The 23,558-nt window shown below is 40.4% G+C and overlaps 4 protein-coding genes across 5 annotated transcripts in view; 2 read left to right on the top strand and 2 right to left on the bottom strand.

The window, feature by feature from the left end:
• Nucleotides 1–8,460, bottom strand: part of LOC148425526 (histone-lysine N-methyltransferase 2A-like) — a 27,075-nt gene extending 18,615 nt beyond the window's left edge. Inside the window, exons 1-10 of the mRNA XM_088409322.1 lie at nucleotides 8,128–8,460; nucleotides 6,776–6,854; nucleotides 3,138–6,632; nucleotides 2,858–3,033; nucleotides 1,826–1,945; nucleotides 1,356–1,542; nucleotides 890–1,127; nucleotides 743–810; nucleotides 390–638; nucleotides 137–243 (exon numbers count right to left, since the gene is read on the bottom strand). Coding sequence (XP_088265448.1) covers nucleotides 137–243; nucleotides 390–638; nucleotides 743–810; nucleotides 890–1,127; nucleotides 1,356–1,542; nucleotides 1,826–1,945; nucleotides 2,858–3,033; nucleotides 3,138–6,632; nucleotides 6,776–6,854; nucleotides 8,128–8,457 — 5,049 coding nt within the window. The 5' untranslated portion in view covers nucleotides 8,458–8,460. The remainder of the gene's footprint in view (nucleotides 1–136; nucleotides 244–389; nucleotides 639–742; nucleotides 811–889; nucleotides 1,128–1,355; nucleotides 1,543–1,825; nucleotides 1,946–2,857; nucleotides 3,034–3,137; nucleotides 6,633–6,775; nucleotides 6,855–8,127) is intronic.
• Nucleotides 8,461–9,411: 951 nt separating this feature from the next.
• Nucleotides 9,412–13,638, top strand: LOC148425525 (gamma-secretase subunit PEN-2). The gene is made up of 4 exons (XM_088409321.1): nucleotides 9,412–9,550; nucleotides 9,799–9,878; nucleotides 11,265–11,369; nucleotides 12,576–13,638. The coding sequence occupies exons 2-4, from the start codon at nucleotides 9,818–9,820 to the stop codon at nucleotides 12,713–12,715; spliced, it is 306 nt and encodes a 101-aa protein (XP_088265447.1). The 5' UTR covers nucleotides 9,412–9,550; nucleotides 9,799–9,817; the 3' UTR covers nucleotides 12,716–13,638.
• Nucleotides 13,639–16,315: 2,677 nt separating this feature from the next.
• LOC148425524 (alpha-crystallin B chain-like) lies at nucleotides 16,316–17,520 on the top strand. The gene is made up of 4 exons (XM_088409320.1): nucleotides 16,316–16,440; nucleotides 16,509–16,671; nucleotides 16,910–17,032; nucleotides 17,125–17,520. The coding sequence occupies exons 2-4, from the start codon at nucleotides 16,516–16,518 to the stop codon at nucleotides 17,287–17,289; spliced, it is 444 nt and encodes a 147-aa protein (XP_088265446.1). The 5' UTR covers nucleotides 16,316–16,440; nucleotides 16,509–16,515; the 3' UTR covers nucleotides 17,290–17,520.
• Nucleotides 16,855–23,424, bottom strand: LOC148425523 (uncharacterized). Of its 2 annotated transcripts, none has more exons than XM_088409311.1 (13): nucleotides 23,161–23,424; nucleotides 22,926–23,034; nucleotides 22,604–22,842; nucleotides 22,372–22,523; nucleotides 22,185–22,282; nucleotides 21,051–21,136; nucleotides 20,843–20,967; nucleotides 20,504–20,742; nucleotides 19,778–20,424; nucleotides 18,953–19,118; nucleotides 17,996–18,146; nucleotides 17,719–17,800; nucleotides 16,855–17,599 (listed from the first exon to the last, which is right to left on the bottom strand). In XM_088409311.1, exons 2-13 carry the CDS (start codon nucleotides 22,986–22,988, stop codon nucleotides 17,542–17,544), a joined length of 2,106 nt encoding a protein of 701 aa, XP_088265437.1. In that variant the 5' UTR covers nucleotides 22,989–23,034; nucleotides 23,161–23,424; the 3' UTR covers nucleotides 16,855–17,541. The 2 variants fall into 2 exon arrangements, with proteins under 2 accessions (XP_088265437.1, XP_088265436.1); XM_088409310.1 differs by having other exon boundaries at nucleotides 17,996–18,136.
• Between the last annotated feature and the right edge of the window lie 134 nt (nucleotides 23,425–23,558).

The raw sequence follows: 23,558 nt of genomic DNA, 5'->3' as shown, positions 1-23,558 counted from the left end.
ATGTTAAGATTTTAAAGTTTTTTACTTTCGAATTTCAAAGTTTTTAAGCCTTGCTACTGTCTGATAAAGAAGAAAACAACAACGGATTTTAAACTATACACAGAATGAAGGTTGTTCAAGTATTAATTCTTCTAACCTTTTCAGGTTTGCGTCGAACAGATGGCACACGATGTGAGCCAGATTTCCGATGCCGGATCTCATCATCTGATATATCTCCCAAAAATCCATCCAGTGAAACAAAATCTTTACAGGGGAGTAATAAAAATGTAAGGGTTAACAATGCATCAAACTATAAATGTGAGTCTTGTTCAAACTGTATATTGTAAATAATTGTGCAACATGCCAACAAGCCAGTGATAGCTCAGGATTGATCCGCTGTTTTACTTCACCTGGACTCACGCGAGACCCGTTGCCTCTCCTTCTGGCGGGTGAGGCTGAGCTTAGGTCCTTTTCATCCAGTTCAGAGTCATAGTCCACCAGGTCAAAGTAAACGCGTGGTTTTACAACACGTTTCGGCTGCTTTCTCACAGACGGACTGTTGCCGTCTGCCTGGAGGCTAGCAGGCGAGTCAGCCGGACCCTCTATCCCTTCATCGTTGCTTGAGTGTCCTCCACTGAAAGATCGCCGTCGTTTTGAACCTTAAAAAAGAGAGAGCGGAAAAAAAGGGGTGCAAAACTCATTACCACAATAGCTTTTTTTTTTTTTTTTTTTTTTTTAAATATGGACAGGAGTAAGAAATCACCTTTAGGTGCCGTTCTTCCACTTAGTCTTCGGGCTTTTCTCTCTTCAATTTGATCACATCTTTTAAACCTTGAAGGGGTAAAAGTAAGGATTATTAATAGCAATCCACTTCCAATTCCAACATAACTTGTAATATTTAACCACTTACACACAACACTGTCGTTTAGTGTTGGGACCACCAAACTTGGGTTTATCTAGGCAGTTGATGCATCTCCCACAATCCTCTTCATGGTTGCAACCCTTGCATACGCCGCACCTCCGAGATCGGTACCCAAAAGGCCCAAGTCCTTTTCTTTTCACAAAGCTGGAAGTCTTCCTGACCTTAGTGACTTTTGAATCTGAGAAATCAGGACCGTCAGATTCTGATAGCGAGCCATCTGCAACATCTGCGACACATGAAAGCAATGGAGATTGGGAATAAGGGATACAGTATAATATTTATTTAAGTGAATTGATAGAACAGGGGTCTTTTCCCCTTTTCAAATAAACTATGGGATATTGGCTGAATTTATATTGAAATGTTAATTTTCAAACAAATACTAGGGGTGCAGTACGTCACAGAAATAATATAAGAAAAGAAACTGAAGTGTCTGATCATCGTTTGGTTTTCCTACCCTTTGCGACAGCTGAAGGAGAGATGCCTGTTCTTTCATGCAGAGGCAGTGCACTGAGCCTGGGAATGTCATCTGGTACCAATGCCCGAGGCTGCCCGAGCACTACAGAAGCGGCGCGGCAAACGTGCTTGATGCGTGGACCTCCTGCTTGGCGGAACTCTTGGCAGAGTGGCGAGATGAGTTGCAGCTAGAGGTGTGACAAAACAAAAGAAATGCTCAACTGCTGAGAGAGGTACACCAAGATGAGAGAACTGTCAGGAAGAAATTGGAATAATTGCTCAAGCATTAAATATGACACAACTTCATTGCAGTAAATAAAATGTGTGTCCCGTAGGGACATCTTTAAACATAACCCAAATGAAAATGTATTTGTAATCTTGAGCACCCAACAGATAAAGGTAATGGAGAAAGATGTAAGATATTTAGTTAATCAATTGTTCTGCACAAGACTTATTGATTTGCGCACTTACTTGTCCTTGAGATGGCTCCGCTTTGATTGGAACCTCAGTCTCGAGCTGCACTCTCTGCTTCCTCCTTTGTCTCTTAGAGGTCAAATTTCTTGATCGGACACTCGCACTTCCAGATAACAGCTTCAGGGGAAAAAAGCATTAATGTAAGCTTTAATTATGTTTTTGAAGCATCGCTTCTTTCTTAAGAATCTCTTCTTTCTTAAGATTCGTTTTAAATTTTTACTCTTTAGTTTTAATCACTTTTTGTTTTTTTATCTACAATCACCTCTCAACTCCATTTCTACCTCAAGTCCAAAAATCTTAATGAACAATTCCTGTCTGTTTTCCTCCCCATCTGTTGTAGTACTGAAAGAGCAGTCATTAGTATCGCCAACAACCAACTCTAGCAGCGATCGTCTATTTACTATCCTGAAACTCCATGATCTGGCTGTAGCTTCTGACAATATCTCAGACACATTCAAAATCTACCATAAATTCAATCTACACTTCCAATGTTATATTGATCATACAGTTATCTGAACATCAATGAAAATAATCTGCCAATAAAGTTTCACTTAGTGCCATCGACTTTATTTCTTGCCACTAATATTAAAACTAGCAGTGGTAGGGGGAAACATCATTAGCTTTCGACTTATTTTGGACTTTGTCTGATAGCTTCCACATTGTGTCACCAGACAGACCAGCAATATGTACTTATGATGAAAACAAGTCTGTATGACTTCTTTTTTGCAAAAGAAGTCTCGATATGACTTCTTTTCACCTGTGAAGCCCTTCGAGACTTCAGTGAGTCAGGGCTGTACAAATAAAATTTGATTTGATTTGTTAAAAAACAATGGACAACAATTACCTACTAAGTATTTTTGCTTCATCGGTCCCATATCATTTGCCATTTCAATTGATGTTTAATGTTTTGTTTATTTTACTGCGTGTTTGGTTTCACCATATTTGCATAGTATTAAATGCCTGAAAAAACATCTAAAAAAATATTATAAATCATTGTTATAAATTATGTGTTTGAGAACATTTATTTACCCCGGAGGACTTCATCTGTTTCTGCTGGTCAATCTTCATGAGCTGAACTTTAGCTTTTTTGAGCAGGTTGAACATTCTTTTATTCGCTCCAGTTAGACGCGCTCTCTGTGAAGCTCCTTTTCCCATAGATGGAGGATGCTCGTCTTCAATTGACTCCTTTCCTGACTGCGGCTTGGCTATGAAGGAACATTTTGAAGTTTGCAAATCATTAAATATTGTTATATGTAAACAACAGATTTGATCCTTACACATAACATAGGTGAATAATGGTTTCTTGTACCTGAATGAAGCTTGATTTCATCCTTCCCTGCTGGATCCTCTTTTTCACAGTTCCCAACAGCAAGCAACTTGGACTTTGTGGTCTTAATACAAACTTTTCGCACAACTCCTGGTGTTCCTAAGTCTTCTATCTTGAGCTTGGACTTTTCCATACCAGTGTCCGTGTTGCGCTGCCGCAGACTAATGCTCATGACCTCATCATCAAGACCTTCAGCTAAATCAACAGGTGGCTGAAGAGATTTGCTACTTTCCATATCTGTTGCACTTTTGCTTTGGGGTAGTCCTTTTTGCAGCTTGTTCAGTCTTTGATATATCTTAAAGTGAGCAGCTTGCTTACCAAACTTTAGAGGTTTGGTCTTTTTCTGAGCATCCAGAAGGCCAGGAGAAATTACTTCTTGTGGTTTTTCATTAGGAGGAGATAAGAACAGATCTTCACATTGGTCTGCTGGAGTTTTATCCAGAGTAAAAATTTCTTCTGTCAACTCTGCAGGAAGATCCCACCTAGAAGTTGAATCTTTCTCAAGTGAGCCCTTCTTTTCCATTTTGATGCTTTTTGTCACAGGAAACAAATTGGCTGTTATATCTGCTGTATCATCCAAATCATCGGATGAAAACAGGTCCAGATCCAATTGAGCTTCTCGCAATATGTCCTCCTCATCAACGGGTAGGATTGGGGAAATGGCTTGTCCAATCACTTCATCTCGCCTCTTTCCTGTTCGTATTTGTAAGCCCAGTTGCAAACCTTTTTTGGGGGAGTTTCGACGCGGCAACATGGACATTCCAACATCATCCATAAATCTTTGTGGGGTCTTGATCACTCGAGAGGATCTGGCACTTACAACAGGCATGATGAAGTGTTTGATGTTTTTGACAAACTTTGTTTTGCCAGACGGCACATCAACTGCATCTGCTCGTGGCCCATCCACAACGGAGTCTGTTTCTTCTTCTTTCAAATCACTGCCCTCTTTGTCAAGCCCAAATTCTATCAACGTAGAAAGAATAGACTCAGCTTGTGGCCTTTTGGGGTCGAGCTTGATGCGGGAAGCTTTCCTTTTGTACTTTTTCTGCACACCAACGAGTTTCGGACCAGGGGCTGGAGTGCCACTTTCTGACTGGCTGGAAATGACCTCTTCAAACGTTCCCTGCTTTTCTGATGAGTTGAGAGGAGCAAACTTTCCATCTGTGTTCCTGTGTTTGTGCTTCTGACGCTGCCCAATTAGAGTTTTACGCCTCTTTTTTCCTTTCTTGTGGGATTTCTTCTTCGAGCATTGTGATGTGTTTGGATCACTTACTTGACTTTCCAAATCCAACGGTGGCTGAAAATCTATCAAGTGAATGTCCGTTTCTTCTTTTACTGGGGGCTGACTTGGCTCTTCCTCCACAGATATCATGACCTGATTTTCTTCAGGCTCTGCGCTTTCTTTTGCCTCGGGCTGACTTGCTTCTATTTCTACAGCCTTGCCTTCCTTTTGTGGAGTATCTGTGTTTGCAGGTTCCACAACAACCAATTCTGTCCTGACCACACTTTCTTGAGGTGCAACAGCTTTTTTCCTTTGAATAGACCTCTTTTTTCCTAATTTGTTATTGTGACGTCGCTTAGGTTTAGAAGGAGCTGGCAACGGTTTGGCCTCAATAATTTGTGGTTCAGCCTCATTCTCCATCTTCTGTGTCAAAGCTTCAACAGGCACCGTGAGAGCAGCATCCGTTATCTGTGCAGACTCCTCAAGAATTTCAGAAACTATGCAAGATTCCTGCGGAGATTTTATAATTGTTTCGTGTGAGGTGTTTTCTGGAAGAACTTGTGTGCTTGACTCTTCTGTTAAAATGTGAGCAGGTGCCTCAATACTCAACTGCGGTGTATTTTCAACTTGTGGACTCGTTCTCAAACGTCGCTTTGGCATAGCCATGACAGGTTTACGACTGACCGACTTTTTTGGAGGTAAATCAAGACTTAATGTTCTCCTCCGTAATTTCCTGGGTGGTAGAATGTCCGGCTTGGGAGAATGGGCAATTTCCTCTTGAACACTGTCTACCTCTTTAGTGGCATCATCTGATTTTTCAAACACAGGGCTAACCTGCTGAACCAAAAATGACATCTTGGATTTTTTATGTTTGCCGGGAGATGAGAGTTTCTTTATTTGAAAAGGTGGGACAACTTTTCCACAGTTTGGCTGAGAGGCTTCTTGCAGAGAGCTTTCATTTCCATCCTTGTTGACTTCAACTTGTAAAGCAGACGTTTTGGGGCATGTTCCAGCTGGCTTGTTTTGGTAGTTTTTCTCTTCACTGCCTGCTGTGATGCTGTCCTGTGGGGCCAAATTGTCCAATTTTAACGGCTTCTCTAACCCCATCAAACTCTTGTCAACATGACTGTCATTTAGAGTGGACAGATCCACTTCAGAACTTTCTCTAACACTCTCTGTCAGCTTGACAGTGTTTTCAGCAGGCTGGAGCTTACTCACTAACTTAACTAATGATAAAGTCCAGATGAACTTTTTCCGCTTCTTTTTTCGAGCTGACTTCCCGCTGGACTGTGCATCATATTTGGGGTTTCTCATTTTTATCAATTTCAAACTTGGGACCCGCCCTTCCTTGTTTGAAGGCAAACTATCGTTGGGATGCACGCCTAATGGATCAGTCTCTGTGGATGATGGAATGTGGTTTTCTGGGACTGGAACATCCTTGTTTAGTCTTTTACTTTGTCTTTGTCTGACCCTCACCATGGACCCTTTTGGCTCAGCTTTTCTGGACACTTTTGACTTTGATAAAACTGTATCGCTTTTCAACGTATCTTTAGGTTCAGCAGCAGATGCAGCAGCAGCAGCAGCATCGACAACAGGTTGCGAGAGCGGGTTGGTAACTCTATTGCTCCGTCGAACAGCTTGTTGATTACGCTTCGACTGCTTTGCAGTTGTTTTCTGCTCAACAGTCTCTTTTACAGTGTCAGGTTGATCCATTGATGTTGTCTCTTGCGATTCCTGGTCGTCAGCCACAATTTCAGTATCAGGCTTGTCAAGTGATACGGTCCCTTTTGAAGCAGATCGCCCACGTCTTCTAGCAGGTAAAGCCACCACACTTTTACCATCTTCAACGTTCTCATGTGGTTCAAGTTTTAATTTAACATGAGCATTAGAAATATTGTCAGCCTGAATGTTCACGGATTGGGGCTTTACCGCACTGCCTTTTTGCTTCATCTTCTTGGCAGACTTTTCATGAGGTTCCTTTACTGTTTTAATTTTCTTTTTCGCCACCAACTTTATAGTAATCCTTGGAGCTGGTGATAAGACTTCGCCTTTGGTCAACTCCTGATCCACGGTGTTCTTGACTTTAGAACGTTTTCTGGAACCTTTAGCGTGCTCAGATTTGGAAGATGCAGTATGTTTCTCCTCGAACAAATGTTCATCATCAACAGGGTCAATAGGACAAATAGCTACCTCCTCAGCTGGCGTAACAGGCGCAACCTTCTTACTTTGTCGTTTAGATTTTGTGTTGACATCACCTACAAAACATATAATGTATTGTAAATATCCAGCAACTTGTAAAACAAACATTTGAGGTAAGAAGCATGTCTGTATATACTGGTGAGTTTACATTCTAACTTTTTCATAAGTAATTAAAACATGCATATGATGTGTTTTCTACCTTTGGAAGCATTTTGCCGAGACCGTAGAGCTCCTTTAGAGCTTTTTCTAAAAGCCTCAAAACCTTGAAAGTCATCGCCCTTCAAAAGAAAAACAATGATTAACATGTGCAAAAACGTTATGGAATAAAACTCAGCAAAATCAATGTCCAAACACAAATGCACACAAATTCATGCACACACAATATTGACAGCAGGTGGTTATAAAAAGGAGTAATATTGCCAAAAAATATTAATATAACTTGAGAGATGCCATGAGTGAATATATGCCCCAATTGCACATTCACTTGTTTTAACGAATTAATACTTATTTAAGGATCCAATACAAATTCTTTTACACAACGTTTTTGTAGACAACAGAGATGACATTGACTGCAATTGACAATTTAACTGAAGTTACTAGATCGACAAAGATTATTTTCTGGGAACTAATTTGAGCTGCTGATGAAATAATCATACAGTAATAAGTTCAATTTAAATGACATAGGAATAGTGTAACTATTATCAAAGAACGACAACTCGAGATGAAGTAACCAAACTAAACATGCAAGATAAGTTTATAATGACGTTTCCTTCAAAGTACCGCATCTATGACGTATTGAGACAGGAACAGCGTGAATAAGAACTTAACTTGATTACTGAAGCTTTTCTAATTTGGTTACATTTTTCAAAAAGTATGTTTGTACGTAAAAAAAAGTTGTTTCTTGTGCTTGTAAACATGTAGCCTTTGTGCGGGACATTATAAGTTGGATAAAATTCACTTCATGCGGGTCCATAACACAGTAGTATTTAAAGATAAGCACTGTGGTTACGCACGATATTGCGTATTTACTTTTAAAAATGACAAGCGCGTTAGTGAAACACAAGTTAGCATTACGGCTAGCTGCTGAGCGGGGCACGAGTGCTAGCTTCCCCGTTCTTTGTGTTCGCTACGATTAGCTACCAGCTACTTTGGCCCGATAAGGAGTGGGCCACTGGAGGGCTAATTGCGTTTGCTGTTTACAAATTGGCGTACTCACTCACTAGCTTTCATTAAATATTCAAGAGCAAAGTATCGCGCGGTGACATTTACAACGTGTGTAACGGTCGCAGCAGCACCAGCGTTAATGTTACTGCACTATCCCCCTATCATGTTGTGTTTTACGGTGCCACTCACGAAATGTCACGAAAAGCCCCGCTAACATTGATTAGCATTTCATGTTAGCATGGGGGGTGGCGCGCTAACAGGTTAGCCTAGCACAGGGATGTTGACATTTCTCCATGGCACCAATAGACACTCAGTTGGAGACAACATTCATTTAGACACATTTATCTGTATTGTAGTGAGTGGAAAAAATAAAATAAGGATACTAACTCCTGAGTCGGTTTGGGACCTCACCTCTTCACTCCCACTAGAGCTGTACCCAGCCTGGCCAAGGGTCTTGTGGCTCGCCTCTATTCCAAGTAAGCGCAAGTGAGACTGGTCTTCGTTTAACGATACAACCAGGTTTGCGGGCCTTGGCCCTCCGTAAGTCACATCATCAGCTTCTAAGCCCGAGCGTCCGAGTTGCCAGCGCTTCTCGGAGCGCAAACGACTACGAGATGACCAAGGCCGACCGGGAAAACGACCTCTGGCCGTAGCGGTTCCACCTTGGCCTCCTCCGGCAGCCGCGGTTGCTGATCCGCATCCCGCTGCCGCCATCATTGCTTCGACAACAACACACACCGACGGCTAGCAGGCTCGAGCGACGAGACAAGAGGGAAGGCGCGAGATGGGAGGGGGTATGCGCGAGGCTCTGTGGGAAATTGAGTTTTCCCCTCAGACCAGAAAGGCGAGGTTACGTTTGGTAGATTTTGGTGGCGCTTGTTGCAAACTGTGAAATAAATAAACAAATAAACAAACAAATAAATAAACAAGACACTTAAAATACAGTTTATGTTTATTCTTTTAAAAATTAGGTCATTATACTTCTCATTATACTACTATCAAGGTAGCTCTATATTCCTCCCGGTCGTATTGGGATTTGTTGAATTTCGGCTCGAGGGAGAATAATAGTTATGATGAATTATCCATCAATCCATTATTTTTCATAGCCGCTTATCCTCACTATAGGGTCGCTAGTTTGCTGGTGCCTGCCCCAGTTGCCAGCCAATTGCAGGGCACACGCGAACAAACAGCCAGTCACGCAACCAATCACACCTAAGGACAATTAAGCTGTCAAATACACCTACCATGCATATTTTTGGAAAGTTTGGAGGAAGCCGGAGTGCCCGTACAGAACCCATGTGGGCGCGGGGAGAACATGCAAACTCCACCCAGGAATGCCGGAGCGAGGTCGAATTGAACTGGGGACTGAACTGTGAGGCGGACGTGCTAATGAATTAGGTGGAATTAGGAGGCATTGAATTAAAAACTGAAAAAAATCCGCAAAAGCAGCCTATGTTTGATTTCAATATCACAACATTCAAAGTTATAAATCTCTAAGTAGGTTGCTGAATATTGATTATCTAGGCAAGTGGCGAACTCAAGGCGAAGGAGGCAAATCTGAGCCACTTCATTCGTGTATGTAGTGCACAAAAAACTACTACCGTACACACAGTCATGCAAAGTGCCATCGAGCTGTAATATGCATGTACACTACTAGATGGCGCTTTTGTACCTTGAGTTGCAGAGCGCGGCAAAGAAGAAGTGACGACTCAAACAAGTCGGCAGACAAAGGCACGCGGAAGTAACTTGAGTTTAAACGTCTATTTCGCTTTGCTTCACAATCAGCATTTTCCCTCGAAAAGAACCACTGGTACGTTGTTCTTATTATTGTAAGAAATGTGAGTATGTGTTAGCATGCCAATAAGTGGTTCAAGGGATTTGATGATTGTCGACGAAGATGATGTTGCTTTATCTAGCTAGCGGTCTAGCCTCTGAAGCTACATAGTCCACGAATTCACCACTCATTTTACATTAGAAGCTCCACCATTATAGTATTTTTTTGCATAAATCTCGGCGTCATGTTGTCTTAAGATTTGTTTTTCTCTGCATTTATCACAGGAGCGGCCGCACAGCCACAATGAATCTGGAAAGACTGCCAAATGAGGAGAAACTTGGCTTATGCAGAAAATATTATCTCGGTGAGAGCAATAGACAGTTATTTTTTAATGAAACGTCACCGTGCTGTTGATGACAACGCCACAGAGGAGATCTAAATATGGCTTTGTTGTTGTGCGTGCGAAACTTGGAATTGTTTACATTCCTAATGTGTTTAGGGAGAAGGTTAGGCATACAATTGGCAAATTTGTGCAATTAATGGATACTGTGTTGGCACTGGGCCATTTTGTTGATCAATGGGACACCTGATGGCTCGTGTTTCGATTACATCCAACCTATAAACGTTTTTCTTAATTGTATTGTTTTGTCTTGTAGAGCCAATAATTATCTGTGTCATATCCATTAGCCCTAAACGATTCATTTTTTCCAAATAATTTTACGAACTTTCCAATTAACATTTAAGTCACCCTTTATTGTTACATGTGGGGGGGAAAAAAACCTTTGTTTATGACAAAACGTGTGATGTCACAGATTTTAAAGAATTTATTAAAAAAAAAAGAAAATAACTTAAAAGTTCTAATAAATGAAACCCATCAATCTAATTTGACAGTAAACTAGTATTTTTGGGAACCCACATTGGTTATATACATGTTTATTTCAGCGCAACATGTTAACCATTGCTCTAAATGTCTTCAAATATGTTTGTGAAATGCGCCAAAGTAAAGGCAAAGGATGAGAAACTAAATTACTGAGATTTGCCAATATGAGATCAAAATGGGCCCTCAAGCTGGAATATTTAATCTTCATTGCGGATAAAGACGCAACCCACAAACATGTGCATTTCCTATTAACTTTGGCGCCTCAGTTATTGGTATTGATTGACCGATACAGCGATTGTATTGGTCGCGTGATCCAATACAAGTTGCTGTCTTGGTCATGTGATTCAATATGAGCAGCATCGTTGGTCACCTGGTTTTTCTTAAAGCAATATGCGCACAGACATGGGATTTCGCTCTGTGAGCTTGACATGTGCCAATGCATCAGTGTTGCTGGGCCAATCATAACTGTGCAGTGCTTTGGCATACTCACCACCAAGAGTCCAGTAAGCGTGGACTTTGTTTTTTGGACTTGGATTTTACTCAAGATTATGGTAATATAAATGAGTACACACAAGCACAAGTTAAACATGTGATAATTGTAAGTTGCTGTTCTTACAAATTGTTAATAACACATTAAAATAACGAGATGATGACTGAGCAATAGTGGTCAACGAAGACCAATTCTGTACAGAAGTGGAGTGGGAGGGAAATCTCGACCAAGGACAGGACAGTCCAATTGGCCAGTGAGTGTAGTTATTTAAGCTCACCAAAGTGTCAGCAGAGTGAGTTATATGCTTCAGGTGCTAGAAAGGCCAACCTAAACACAGCACAAATACTCTTTGTATTATTTATACTTTGTGTTTTTCTCAGGTGGATTTGCTTTCCTGCCATTCCTGTGGCTCGTCAACGTTGTTTGGTTTTTCCGAGAAGCGTTTGTAAAACCAGCCTATACTGAACAACTGCAGATAAAAACATGTGAGTGCAGACTGGTAATGCTTTTCTGTAAATTAAATGCTTATGAAGAAAAACATTATATAAGGTTGTATTTTATTATAATTGTCGGTATGTCTTACAGTCAACCTTATTCTGAATGCAAAACGTTAAATACCTCTAAATTTTCCCATTGTGGTCACCTGGTTGCCTGCAAGCGCCACATTCGTAGCCTGCAGGCCTGTCCCTAAAAATATCTTATCACTTATGAGATATTTCCTAATTTTCTAGGAATATTGTCAAAGTGATCAATTTAAAAATGAATTCTGTCAGGATCATCAAATCTGTTGCATGGTAATGTTAATCTGTTTCATAATTATAGATTAGCATGACCAGTGTCTTCACATACAGTAAATACCCTTAACTAAAATGGTAAATACAGAGGATAAAGAACATATTGGCTGTTTACTTGTGGCCAAATATTCATTGCTTAACTCTTTCAGTGCCATGGACGAGAATTCCCATCTTTCAAAATAGTAACAAAAAAAATAAAGTTCTCGTCAAATAATTTTTTTTTAGGAAGGGTAGCTGGCACCTTTGACTAGTGTTTATCTAAAACTAAGCCAATTGAGCACTGTAGTGAGAACTATGACCATTGGATGGCAGTGTTGCCATATATACAACACATTACATACTTGCAAGTAAGGAATGGAGATCAATCTTTCATATACCACCCATGTTTACATAGACATAGTACACATTCTGTCAGCCATGATGAGTGAAAATGCTCTATATACTGGCACTCTAAAGGTTCCCTTTTCAAATAACGATTGTCACTGAAAAGAGTTAATGCGTTGTAACGCCACCATTCAGATTATTATTAGCCCGCCTGTGGCATTTCCCATTATATGTTAGCATTTGCAATAAAGCTTGCAAATTTAAAGGCTAGACTGTGTAAATACACATATAATATTTTGATTTATTGTATGTTCAGCAATTGACAATTGGAGGCCTCTACGAATTGCTTGCTTATTCCATCTGCCAAATTAATGCTGGATATGAAATGAGTTGATTTCACTGCCAGTATACAAATATTTTATCTCAAGTTTGTGCTCGCAACTCAAAAGAATCGGCTGAATGATGGTTCGTGATTGGAAAAATTCGAAAGTCACTCAAATGTCAAGGCACCAGTGTGAGTGTGTCTGACAACTGACAATGTGTCATTTTGTGTTTGGTTTCAATTCCACGTAGATGTGAAGCGCTCGGCAGTGGGATTGCTGTTATGGGTTGCAGTCCTCACCACTTGGATCACCATTTATCAACATTACAGAGCTCAGTGGGGGGAAGTGGGGGACCTCATCTCCTTCACAATTCCACTGGGAATTCCTTGAAGGGCCTGTATCAAAGCCTATGACAGTGTCACATTGTCAATTACTTTCCCTAACCACCCTTAGTTATTTTACTTCCTGAACCTATGGCTGATTATCCTTGCTCGTTCATGTGCTCCCAGCACCGGCCTCACCGGCAGATAACGTTGTCGAATCTCTCTATGTAACGTCACAGTGAGGATGAACAGTGTCGTACTGCCTCTACACCCCCCGCACTGCCGTTAAAACGTTGACATTTCACTTGCTGTTTAGAAATGTCTCTTTTAAAAAACATGCACATTTCACAAAAATCTTAAATCACGAATGTGCCAAGGGTAAGATTTCATGATTTATATGTATAAATCTAACTGGGAAGTTTAAAATGCCAAAATATAAGTCCTTTAAAGTCTTTTTGTTTTGCATTAAACATGCTCAACAAGTATGTCCCCAAGTATGTTTGCATTTGTAAATGTGAAAAACAATGTAACGTTCAGGTTTAATGTTATTGCAGGTAGATTGTGTTGAGCCTGGTCTTTGAAAGCCCCCATCTAGGCTATTTTTGATGTTTCCCTCAACAACACGTTTGGAACAATCGCAGCAGAAGCCTGATAACGATCCTGATTATTTCAATCAGGTGTGTTGTAGCAGGGAATTATAAACATCAGGCTGGAGAGGGCTTCTCAAGATAGATCCTGAGCACTACTGTGCTAGACTATTGGTTCTTAACAAAATATCATTTGAGCCCCGGGGCTTGGTGATGGGTGTATGTGCTGAGTGTGTGGGACCATAGAATGCTGGAAGCGACATCATGAACTTTGCAGGGCTCATTAGTTCCGACAAAGTTAAAAACCACTTGTAAATGATGAATCCATGCTTACCTTTACCTTTTTTTTTCTTCTTCTTTGTGTATGAGTACCATTTTACTGAAATAAAACTTCTGAACAATCCGTATGTTGTACATTCCTGCATGAAACAGTAACAGATGCCAACATAAAGCAGTGTAGCACAATAATACTGTATGACATGTGGATAGACAGATATGTTCTTTTGACTCATCTGTGAGGTATGTTGTGGACATGCATAATCTGAAGTGCAGTAGAGGTCCCCTAAAGTCTGGACCATTATTGGCGCCTGTTGTGAAACCCAATACCTTAATCCCCTTAAAATGTGCCCTCACTTCCCTGTCATCCTTTTGAGTCATAACATACTCAGTGCCATATTTAGACAGTGCAGTCAAAACTAAGGTGACAGGTTCTACTTACTGTGTCACTCCAATGTGACTAGATGTGTCAGAACATTCTGTTCTTTTCAGAGGGTAGAGACAGACTTATAATAGGGAATAAATTAGGTCCTTTATGAATTTATTTTTGTTAGAGTGGATGAGGTACAGTCTCTCAAAATTTTAACGATGACACTGGTCTTACCTGTTGACATTTTATAATGGTAATCCTATAAATTCAGTTACAAACCCAAAGGTTTTCATAAAAAGCAAGCTGACCCAGTGGTAGAGTGCTTTTCTCCCAACTGAGAGGATGTTGGTTTGATCCTCTTAACATTGTGACTGTTATCATTATCAAGAAGATACTAGTTCTTCATGATGCTGCAAAATCAGTAGGTAAATAAGTTTTTAGTTTAAAACATAGGTGTCAAACTCTAGTCCTCGAGGGCCGGTATCCTGCATGTTTTCCAGTTTTTTCTCCAAAAAAAAAAGGGCAAAATGTTTATTTGCTGTTGTTAGTATCTACTAAAGCAGAGATGAATGTGGCAGCAGCAGACAACAGATTGAGTATTCACAATGCGTTCACAAGACGGACATATGCTCATTATTTTCAGTTCGTCAGAGATAGAGAATAATACTATCATTAAGTGCACGTTGTGCGCAACACTCAAAGAGCTGTCCACTTAGTGAAATGGGACAATTGATTTGACAAACCATTTAAAGTGGTGCCACAGTAACGTAAAGTTAGCAAATAGAAAACACATGGAGGATTGCGCTCTCTCACTGAGGGATGCCACTTTGACCTCAAAAGGTTAGGAGATTCATGGACTATGTCGTACGTAGAAGAGATGCTGCCGCTTCCTACAGTGGATTCACCAGCATTTGAAAACTTTGTTTCGTCCCACCGAAACCATCTATTTTTTTAAACATCTGTCCCTAACCCAGCTGACTGAACTTGAATTTGAATATTAATGTTGAAATTGTAAAATGCAGTTTTTGCCTACAGCATAAACAATGCATCACTATGCGGTGAGGCTAAGTGGATTAAAATACAAAAAAAAAAATTATAGCTTGTCCTTAAAGGTTTACAATACAATACAGATGAAATGATTTGTACTGGTTTTAGATTTAAGCCAAACTTTCACCGGATGTGTAATGAGCATAATGAAGTGCATTTAAATGGCTGATCCATATTTCCAGTTGTGGTGAGAGTAATATAAAAGTAATGCAATAGTAGTGTAATGCATTACATTTTAAATACAGTATTTGAAATGACAGTAATAAGTATTCGTTTTGCATTCGTTTTGAAGTAATTTGTCCAACACTGTCCTCAAACACACGTGATTCAAATGATTAGTTTAGAAAGTTCTGCAGGAGCTTGAAAATGATCCTAATCATTTGAATCCGGTGTGTTTGACAGAAAGGGTTTGAAAACATGCAGGATACTGGCCCTCGAGGACTGGAGTTCGCGAAGCAATTTGAGTATCTAAGGTAGAAACGCACTTAGACAAAGTCTATTTACCATTTTAACATGAATTACATTGTAGTTGAAACAACATGATGTCAACAAACCATGTTTTGTGTAGCTTGGACCATGATCCATGTACATTAAAAAAGAGAAAACACGAGCTTATCTTAAAAATATTGAGGTAGTCCTTCGTAGCCAATATTCAGGCAGTTAAGGACTGATCGCTTGACATTCAATCTGCAAATTGTTTGCCTTTAAATGGCAAAAATAATGATAATAATGTACCTGCAATCTCTGATCGAGCCCGTTACAACTGACAGTCTTTCAAGGATCCATTATAGGTTGTTATTAGTTTTTGAAGAGATCTGAAGAAAAACTCATCACAAAAATATGTGATGTCCTCCATCCATCAACAAAATAGGACATCCGTTACCAATGATGACTGGTCCAAATTGTCAGCCTCATAAGTACATTTAAACTCCATAAGCCACTTTCAAGTTAAGATAATAAAGTGGGATTTTTACTAATCGTAGGAGAATGTTTTGACTTGGTACACTGACTTAATTGAGCGGCAAACTACTGGCAGCCTACACGCAGTGGCATGTGTTTGAAGCACTCGTGCCGTCTGTCGCCGTCTCTCAGGCTTTCAACCACAACGGCTTTTGAACTTATTTTTAGATATGCTTATCTTGAAAACCTACATTTCGTGCATGTTCGGTTTGATGACAATGACAGCAGTTAGTTCATGACGACGGTGCCATTATCCACCCTGAACAAACAGTTGGTGGATACAATCTAGATAACAATGATCCCATTAATTCACTAATAAGCCTATGACAGCTGCTTCAGTCCCAAAACAAACTGTCCTGTTGCACGAACAGAATCCCAAGGGTACACATGCTCAGAACATAAGAGAAGCAAGGTGTCCCTATGAATTCCCAACTCATTATGCAACTCCAGTATATAACCCAGCTATGCTCAGTGGTCTGAGTCACACAGCCACTCTAAAGTCACGCTCAGCAGAAGGAATCCTTGATTCTGAAACGCATCCTGACGAGAACGGTAGGATGACTTGTCCTCTGATATTCAGCTGCCACAACTGACTTTTTCCAATTTTTTTTTTTTCTCAGATCTGACATGGATTTTATCCTACCAACCACACTTCCAGTTGGTGGCATCCAATGGGATAAGGTTCTACCGCCACTTTTTCCCCGTCTCCATGGGACCTCTGACCTATATAGCTGGACACCCAAACTGCTAATTCCAGAGATTGATAGTACTACTGCTGCAGAGGTAATTAATTATGTTTGATGTGAAACCAAAGTAACTGTAAATATAGTTGGACAAAATAAACAATGAGTCTAATTCTGTGCGGGCTTTAACAATGCTCACTAAATGCAACTTAATACCTATTAAGAGGAGAGTAAAGCTCTATCTCAAATCTACATGTGTAAAGATAAAAAAAAAGTGCTGTGGTGTGATTCATATGATTTTATTCCAATGATATAATTGTGCTAATATATGTTGACAGGCAACCTGCGATGATAGCGGATTGACAATTCAAGTGGATGTCAAACATTTTAACCCCAAGGATCTGCTGGTCAAAGTGATAGGGGATTTCATCGAGGTACAAGGAAAGCACGAAGAAAAAAAGGTTGGTGTTGTGTATGGTTAGTTGCAGTATTATGAGTGATGAACGATGGAACATGTCACGGAGCATAATATTCCGTTGCTGTGTTCTTTTAGAAAGATAGTCCCAGGATGACAACACGCCAGTTTAACCGTCGCTATCGAATTCCAAAGGGAGTGGACACTATGGCTTTGGAATCAGCTGTTTCTCCAGATGGTGTCCTTATCATATCTGCACCCATGCTGCCAACAGAGATGTCCACGTCTCAGCCATTCTCATAAAACCCATGTTTGTTAGGTTCTAACATGGCCTAGTCTCTAAGATTTGTAAATAATGCTTTTAAAGGGTTAGGGTTAGCCTTCCACCCTTCCATTGTATTTCAAGAATGCACACTGTAAATACTGGGTCCACAATTTAAAAGCTGTTTCTATTTTCAGCAACCAAGTTTTGATGATGAACTTTTTAATGTATTGTATTTCCTCCTTAAATGTCAATAAATTACATACAAATTCAAATCAAAAAAAGTTCCTGAGTCAACTTGGGGTATCTTCTTGCTTATCCAGGAAATTGTGCAACATGAAGTCCACTTGACTGGAAAGAATTAAGAGAACAGATTAGCCCTCACGAAAGGAAACAAAATAAACTAATGGGTCTCACACAAGGATATGATATGGTCAAATGAAAAAGTGTTATTTGAGTTACGATATTACCCGATTTGCTCCTTGACCCATTTTCTTTGTGCGCGAAGCACTCGTAGTAAAGTGTCGTCTTCAAATTCTTTCTCATCCGAATCTGACAACAATGAATAATAATGGGATTTTCAATCAAATTTGTTCCATCTATTTTATATTCCACACAGAATACAACATCAAGTACTTGCGGGAGCTTTGACACAAGATGTTTAGAAATGTGGAGGGATGACAGCCGAACAAAATGCAGTGCTCAAAATTAAGAGCGGGATAACGGTTGAGTACCCCCTTAGCTCACCTTCGGCTTCTTGCAGCAGCTGAGACGCGACCTCCAGTGAGGTGTGTGCGTTGCAAGGAGGAAGTGAGGATTGTGGAGGCTCAAATGGCGATGGGACAGCTGCATCTTGAAGAGAAGAATCATCTTCTGGGAACAGGACCTCTGAAACAACCTGACAGATTCAATAAAAAAAAAAAAAAAAAAAAACACTGATTACATCCATCCATAGCCACTTATCCTCACTGGGGTCGCTGGCTAGTTGGTACCTATCCCAGCTTTCTTCGGGCAGTAGGCAAGAAACACCCTCGAATGGGTGGCAACCAATTGCAGGGCACGTACAGATAAACAACCATGCAAAATCACACCTAAGGGCAATTTGGAGCATCCAATACAACTACCATACATGTTTTTTGACTGTGCCCGGAGAAGACCCACACAAGACCTGATGACCTAACTAGAATATTAATAAAATAATGAGAAAAATCATCGCTCTCCGTCGCTATTTCACCCCTCTGATTTTATTATAATTAGCATTTTAAAATACACCACACCTTGATAAGAATTGTATTATTAGAAACCATAGAGACAGAAGGCGTGGCCAAGGGGTTTTGTAGGCACACACTGCCGCCACGCAGGAACACCCATCAGCCTTGGTGTCCATTGTACATTCCAGGAATGACAACATAAAAATTGTAACATTTAGCTTTTTACAACATTCCACCACGAGTAAATTATGCTAGCAATGAGGCACTGTGGCTAAAATTGGCTTATGAACATGCACAATTACGTCGGTGACAGGCATGGCTTGGATCAAACACGCAGCAGGGGAAGACTGAAAGTGAGGCTACATTCAAAATCTTGCAAGCAGTTTTAAAGCCACTAACTCCACCTGTCATACATTATACATAATTTACATAATGCTGTGTATGAGGCATGTAATAACTTTAGGACGAGTGATGATGTTGCTTAAACGCTGACCTGTTTTAAGGCACGATGGACTGGAGATGGTGATGCATGATTGCCTGAATCTTTGCGCCTTTCCTGATGCTGGGAATCTGCCCGCGTCTTGGTCTTTTTTGGAAGCTTCTGATGGACAGACCTAGTTTTGTTTGGTGCATCAGCATGCTCATTACATCCAGTACACCTGCAGGAATGTCACATCACATATTTTTTTCAATTTCAGGCCGTGCTCATGCAGCAGGGCTAAATGCTCAATTCAGATTTTTTTTTTGTGAAATACGATTTTTTTTTTGTGAGTTCAATCATGTTTCAAAATAAACGTGACCTGTACTTGACCTGTGTGTGAACTATAAAATACCCCAAAATGCCATGCATGCACCTAGAGGATACCATAGTCACACACAGCAGGTGCGCTTAATGTTAGTGTTTACGAAAGTACCACAATGGATGACCTAATTGAGTAGCTAGCAATGTTGGAATGGCTGTCAAACCGGGGACCTTGGCATTTTGTGGCAAAGTGGCAGCGATGTGTGTAGAGAAGCTTGTGGGTGAGGAGTCGAAGCAAAGCGTGGTTGAGAGAGATGTGCTTTGTTTCGCTGACAGCATGGTTATTCACATTAGAATGTGCGGGTCGGATGAAGGCGCATGACAAATGGATATGGATCAGTTTCAGGACCACAAACCCAAATGGCATGGGTTGCATTTGAAAATGTGTGTCGTTCAAACTGCCATTAAATAATCAGATACAGGCTGCATAATCGCATAAAAATCGGAATTGAGTCACTTCAAACAGCTGGCAAAATGTAGCCTAAGGGTCAAGGGGAATCATGACTTGAGTTTTACCTTGTTGATTTCTTCTGCTTTCTGATAACCCTCTCCCCCTTCTCACTTTCTCCAACTTGCTCTGCTTGATCTTTTTCCGTTTTAGCCGTCTCATTTATCATTCTGGGTGTCGCTTGATGACCTTCTTCTCCAGGTCTTGACGGACTCCTTTTCTCCTTGGGTTTCAAAGGATCGCTGACTTTGACTTCTGTACATCTGGAACTACAGTGCGCTTCCAAAGGTCTAGATGAACTTCTACCTTCTCTAGGCTTCAAAAGATCGCCATCTGTAGGTCTAAAATGACAACCTACATCTGTAGGTCTATAAGGAGGAAGTGGTGGTGATGGAATGTGTCTGTGAGGAGGCTCATCCATGTAACTCTGCTTTAAATTTCCAGAGACTTTGGTTTCTTTACTTAAAGTCTCTTCCGGTTTGTGTGAATTTCCTTGGAACACGTTAGAATTAGGTGATTGAGCGGGGCAGGGTAGAATATCGCAAAGGAGATGCATGTGTGCAGGAACATGCGCAAGAGCCTGTGGTTGAGCAACCGATGTGTCAGTGACAGCACTGGCAAGGTTCGTGGAATTTGATTGTAGCTGTCCATGGACTTCTTTGTGCTCAGGAAACGCTCCTTGTAATGGTTCGGTGTATTGAATACATGGCTGTTGCTTTAGACGATACAATAAAATTAAAATTAATGACTGTTAGGGTTCAGTATTTAAAGAATGTTGCAACTATGACTCCTACCTTGTAGGGATGTGAAATTACTGAGGAGGAGTGAAGACTGGGGCCAAGATTCCCATAAGTGGGCATACAGAGTCTGGAGTTTTGCCCGAACAGTCTTTGTTCACTAGCCTGCTCCATCTTTCTTCTCAAACGCCACTGGGAGAGGATGTCGTCTTCCAGGAATACTGGTGGTGCCATTACTGAAGGGACAGAGTATTGATGGAGGGGCACTGCTGGTGTTGAGTCTAACGCGGCCATTGCTGCAAAGGCCACAATACACATAAGAGCAGCAAGTTTAAATTGGAAGAACACAGTAAATAAAAATAATGTGAATAAATACTGAGAAGACTCATCTCTTACTGGCTGTAGATTTTATTGAAGTATGAATCACTGGTGTCTTATTTATATTGACTGGAGAAGAACAATCTGAGCATCCCAGGCCCTCTGAACTGACAGGAATCGATCCATTGCTGAGAATACTCTCACTGTGAGGAAAGAAACCAAATTATAATCTGTGCGGGATTCAAGTAATGCGACATCATTGTTGGACGCTATATGCATTGCAAACCCTCTCTGCAGAAGTCTACTGGCCCTTTCTTGAAGGTGACGTATCTCTGTGTCCTCAAATTCACTCTGAGATGTGTCTGACAGAATCTGGGTTAAAAATAAAAGATATTGAAGGAAAACAGGAGACATTTTTAAAAGAACACCACAAAGCTTTGGACTGCATTTGGGAAAGAAAAAAAAAAGGCCTGCCTCCATGTTTCTGAGAGGAGCTTCAAAAATATGGAGATGCATCTCTAAAAATTGCACTGGAAACTTTACGATGAACTAATTCATGTCAGTAGTTCAATTCAAAAAGTGAAGCTCATATCACAAACTGTATAGAGTCATTAAACACTGTGAACATTTTCTTTTGAATATCCATCCATCCATTTTCTATAGCCGCTCACTAGGGTCACTGACTCGCTGGTGCCGATCCCACCTGTCTTTGGGCAGTAGACAGGGGACACCCTGAACTGGTTGCCAGCCAATTGGAGGGCACATAGGGACAAACCACCATTCACGCATCCAAGCACACCTAAGGACAATATAGAGTCTATATATTGTCCTTAGGTGTGCTTGCTTAAGAGTGTCCATTGGACACTCTATATTATAGTGTCCAATACACCTGCCATGCATGTTTTTGGAGTGTGGGAAAAAGCTGGAGTGCCTGGAGAGAACACATGCGGGTTCAGGGAGAACATGCAAAACCCAAACGAGAAGGTCGGAGCCAGCTGAAATCAAACTCGGGACTTTGAACTGTGAGGCGGACCGGCTAATTACTACAACACCGAGCCACCTTCTTCCAAATAATTTGGATGATTTTGGCATGCAGCTAAAGAAAACAGAAAATTCACACTCAAACATGCTGTATTACATACGATACTCAGTATTGCAGTATTGAGTTTCACTTTTTAAAAGGAATTACAAAACTGAAATAAAATAACTTTTCTATGATAGTCTAGTTCATCAATATTCATTTGTAAATGCTAATAAATGGCAACAAAAAAACAAAAGTCCCTAAACTACAAACATTACTACAAACATCATTCAGTACCATACTGCTAAAATGTTAATTCTAAGGGCACAGCTGTGCTTTCTTTTTCTCTATCGTTTTCCTCAGGTGACATAAAAACAACCACATGCCCAGTGAACTCACATGTGTATTTGTGTTATAGTCTCCTCTGCATGGTGAAGAATTAAGGTCCTCATCAAGTGGATGTCTTGCTGGACTAGAGCTAGCTTGGCTATTATAGTCTTTTGGATACAGCAGAAAAAATACAATTAAAAAAAACTATTTTAATATTTTAGAAACATGACCATTTGATCAAAATGTTGAACTTTACCTTTGTGTGATGTTTTAGTTGGAGTGGAACTAGGAGGTAAAGATGACGAAGACATCCACCACAAAGGCACCATCTCCTCTTCAAATTCAGGGGACTTCAGTTGGCGCTCTTCTCGACTCAGTGGTTGTCCGTAGCGAAAACGATCAATGTACCTGCAATGTACCCATGAGAACATACAATTTTACATACTAAGGTAGCATGATTTCATTTGGCTTTTAAATTGGAATCATACTTTGAAACTACTGAATCTTGATGAACTTCTGGCTGAGAGGAAACAGTCGATTTTGGAGCTCTGAAAGATAATGGAGGTCTTTCCACGTCAGTTAAGGTAGGAGAAGAAACTCGAGCAATGGAACCTTCAGAATGTGCGATGAAAGATGATCCATATTTGTCAGCCAAATGATTCTCATTTTTGTCAGCCGTGAGTACTTTTGGATGACTTCGCTGGTGTGAGCGTACAGGAACCAAACTCTAAAAAGTGAAAAACATGCTTCTGTAAACAAAAACATGTAGTTTAACGTCCATATGTTTGTTACATGTTAACCCAGTTATACCTGTTTGTTCCTTTTGTTCACTAAGTCCTTGGTGAGGGACTGGCTGAAGGATGGCTTCGTCATTGGAAAAGTTGCAGGCTCAGATGAGTGGTGCCTTGTCGCACAGTTTCTAAAAGATGCAAAATGTCAACAGCTTATTGGTGAGAAGCTACTTTGACTTTGAGCAAGGCACCCCAGATCAGAAAACGAACAAGAACAATTAGTTTGGGGCATAAAACGAGGTTCTCGATCTTACCTCGATTTAATAATAGATGATGGTGTCAAATAAAAACCAGAACACGTCGTCAACCAAATGCGGACAACAAAGGACGTTTAGCGCGCATTAAAGTTTCTTACGGCAATTTACAACAGTTTTACAAAAAGATCTACTATGGGTTACGCACTCAACATATACAAATTCTACGCTGGCCAGCATAGAAATCTGCTACTTGTACTCCTTTGAATAACTGCAATAAATTTGGTTAAATTCCAAGACTACAGTGGCAATTCTAGTCCTGCTGTTGACAATCGAACAATTGTCTGAAACTACCGGTCGTTTTTTACGTAAACGCGATTATCCAATACACGCGGCCTTGTAATGACTGACATAGCAGTTGGCCAATCAGGATGATCATTATTGATACCAAAACACCA

The sequence above is a fragment of the Hippichthys cyanospilos genome, chromosome 3 (assembly GCF_059441005.1).
Source record: "Hippichthys cyanospilos isolate Australia breed blue-spotted pipefish chromosome 3, RoL_Hcya_1.0, whole genome shotgun sequence".
Lineage (NCBI taxonomy): Eukaryota > Metazoa > Chordata > Actinopteri > Syngnathiformes > Syngnathidae > Hippichthys > Hippichthys cyanospilos.
Note: the sequence above shows the minus strand (reverse complement) of the source record. Positions and strands in the feature narration are given on the sequence as shown.

What these genes read in the sequence shown, in the direction of transcription:
- LOC148425525 (XM_088409321.1), top strand. Translation starts at nt 9,818, where the DNA reads ATGAATCTGGAAAGACTGCCAAATGAGGAGAAACTTGGCTTATGCAGA. An exon ending in ATGCAGAAAATATTATCTCG is followed by an intron (nt 9,879 to 11,264) that starts GTGAGAGCAATA and finishes TGTTTTTCTCAG; the next exon opens with GTGGATTTGCTTTCCTGCCA. An exon ending in ACAACTGCAGATAAAAACAT is followed by an intron (nt 11,370 to 12,575) that starts GTGAGTGCAGAC and finishes AATTCCACGTAG; the next exon opens with ATGTGAAGCGCTCGGCAGTG.
- LOC148425524 (XM_088409320.1), top strand. Translation starts at nt 16,516, where the DNA reads ATGGATTTTATCCTACCAACCACACTTCCAGTTGGTGGCATCCAATGG. An exon ending in ATAGTACTACTGCTGCAGAG is followed by an intron (nt 16,672 to 16,909) that starts GTAATTAATTAT and finishes ATATGTTGACAG; the next exon opens with GCAACCTGCGATGATAGCGG. An exon ending in GAAAGCACGAAGAAAAAAAG is followed by an intron (nt 17,033 to 17,124) that starts GTTGGTGTTGTG and finishes GTGTTCTTTTAG; the next exon opens with AAAGATAGTCCCAGGATGAC.
- LOC148425523 (XM_088409310.1), bottom strand. Translation starts at nt 22,988, where the DNA reads ATGACGAAGCCATCCTTCAGCCAGTCCCTCACCAAGGACTTAGTGAAC. An exon ending in CAAGATTCAGTAGTTTCAAA is followed by an intron (nt 22,524 to 22,603) that starts GTATGATTCCAA and finishes GGTACATTGCAG; the next exon opens with GTACATTGATCGTTTTCGCT. An exon ending in TGGGTCAAGGAGCAAATCGG is followed by an intron (nt 17,600 to 17,718) that starts GTAATATCGTAA and finishes AATTCTTTCCAG; the next exon opens with TCAAGTGGACTTCATGTTGC.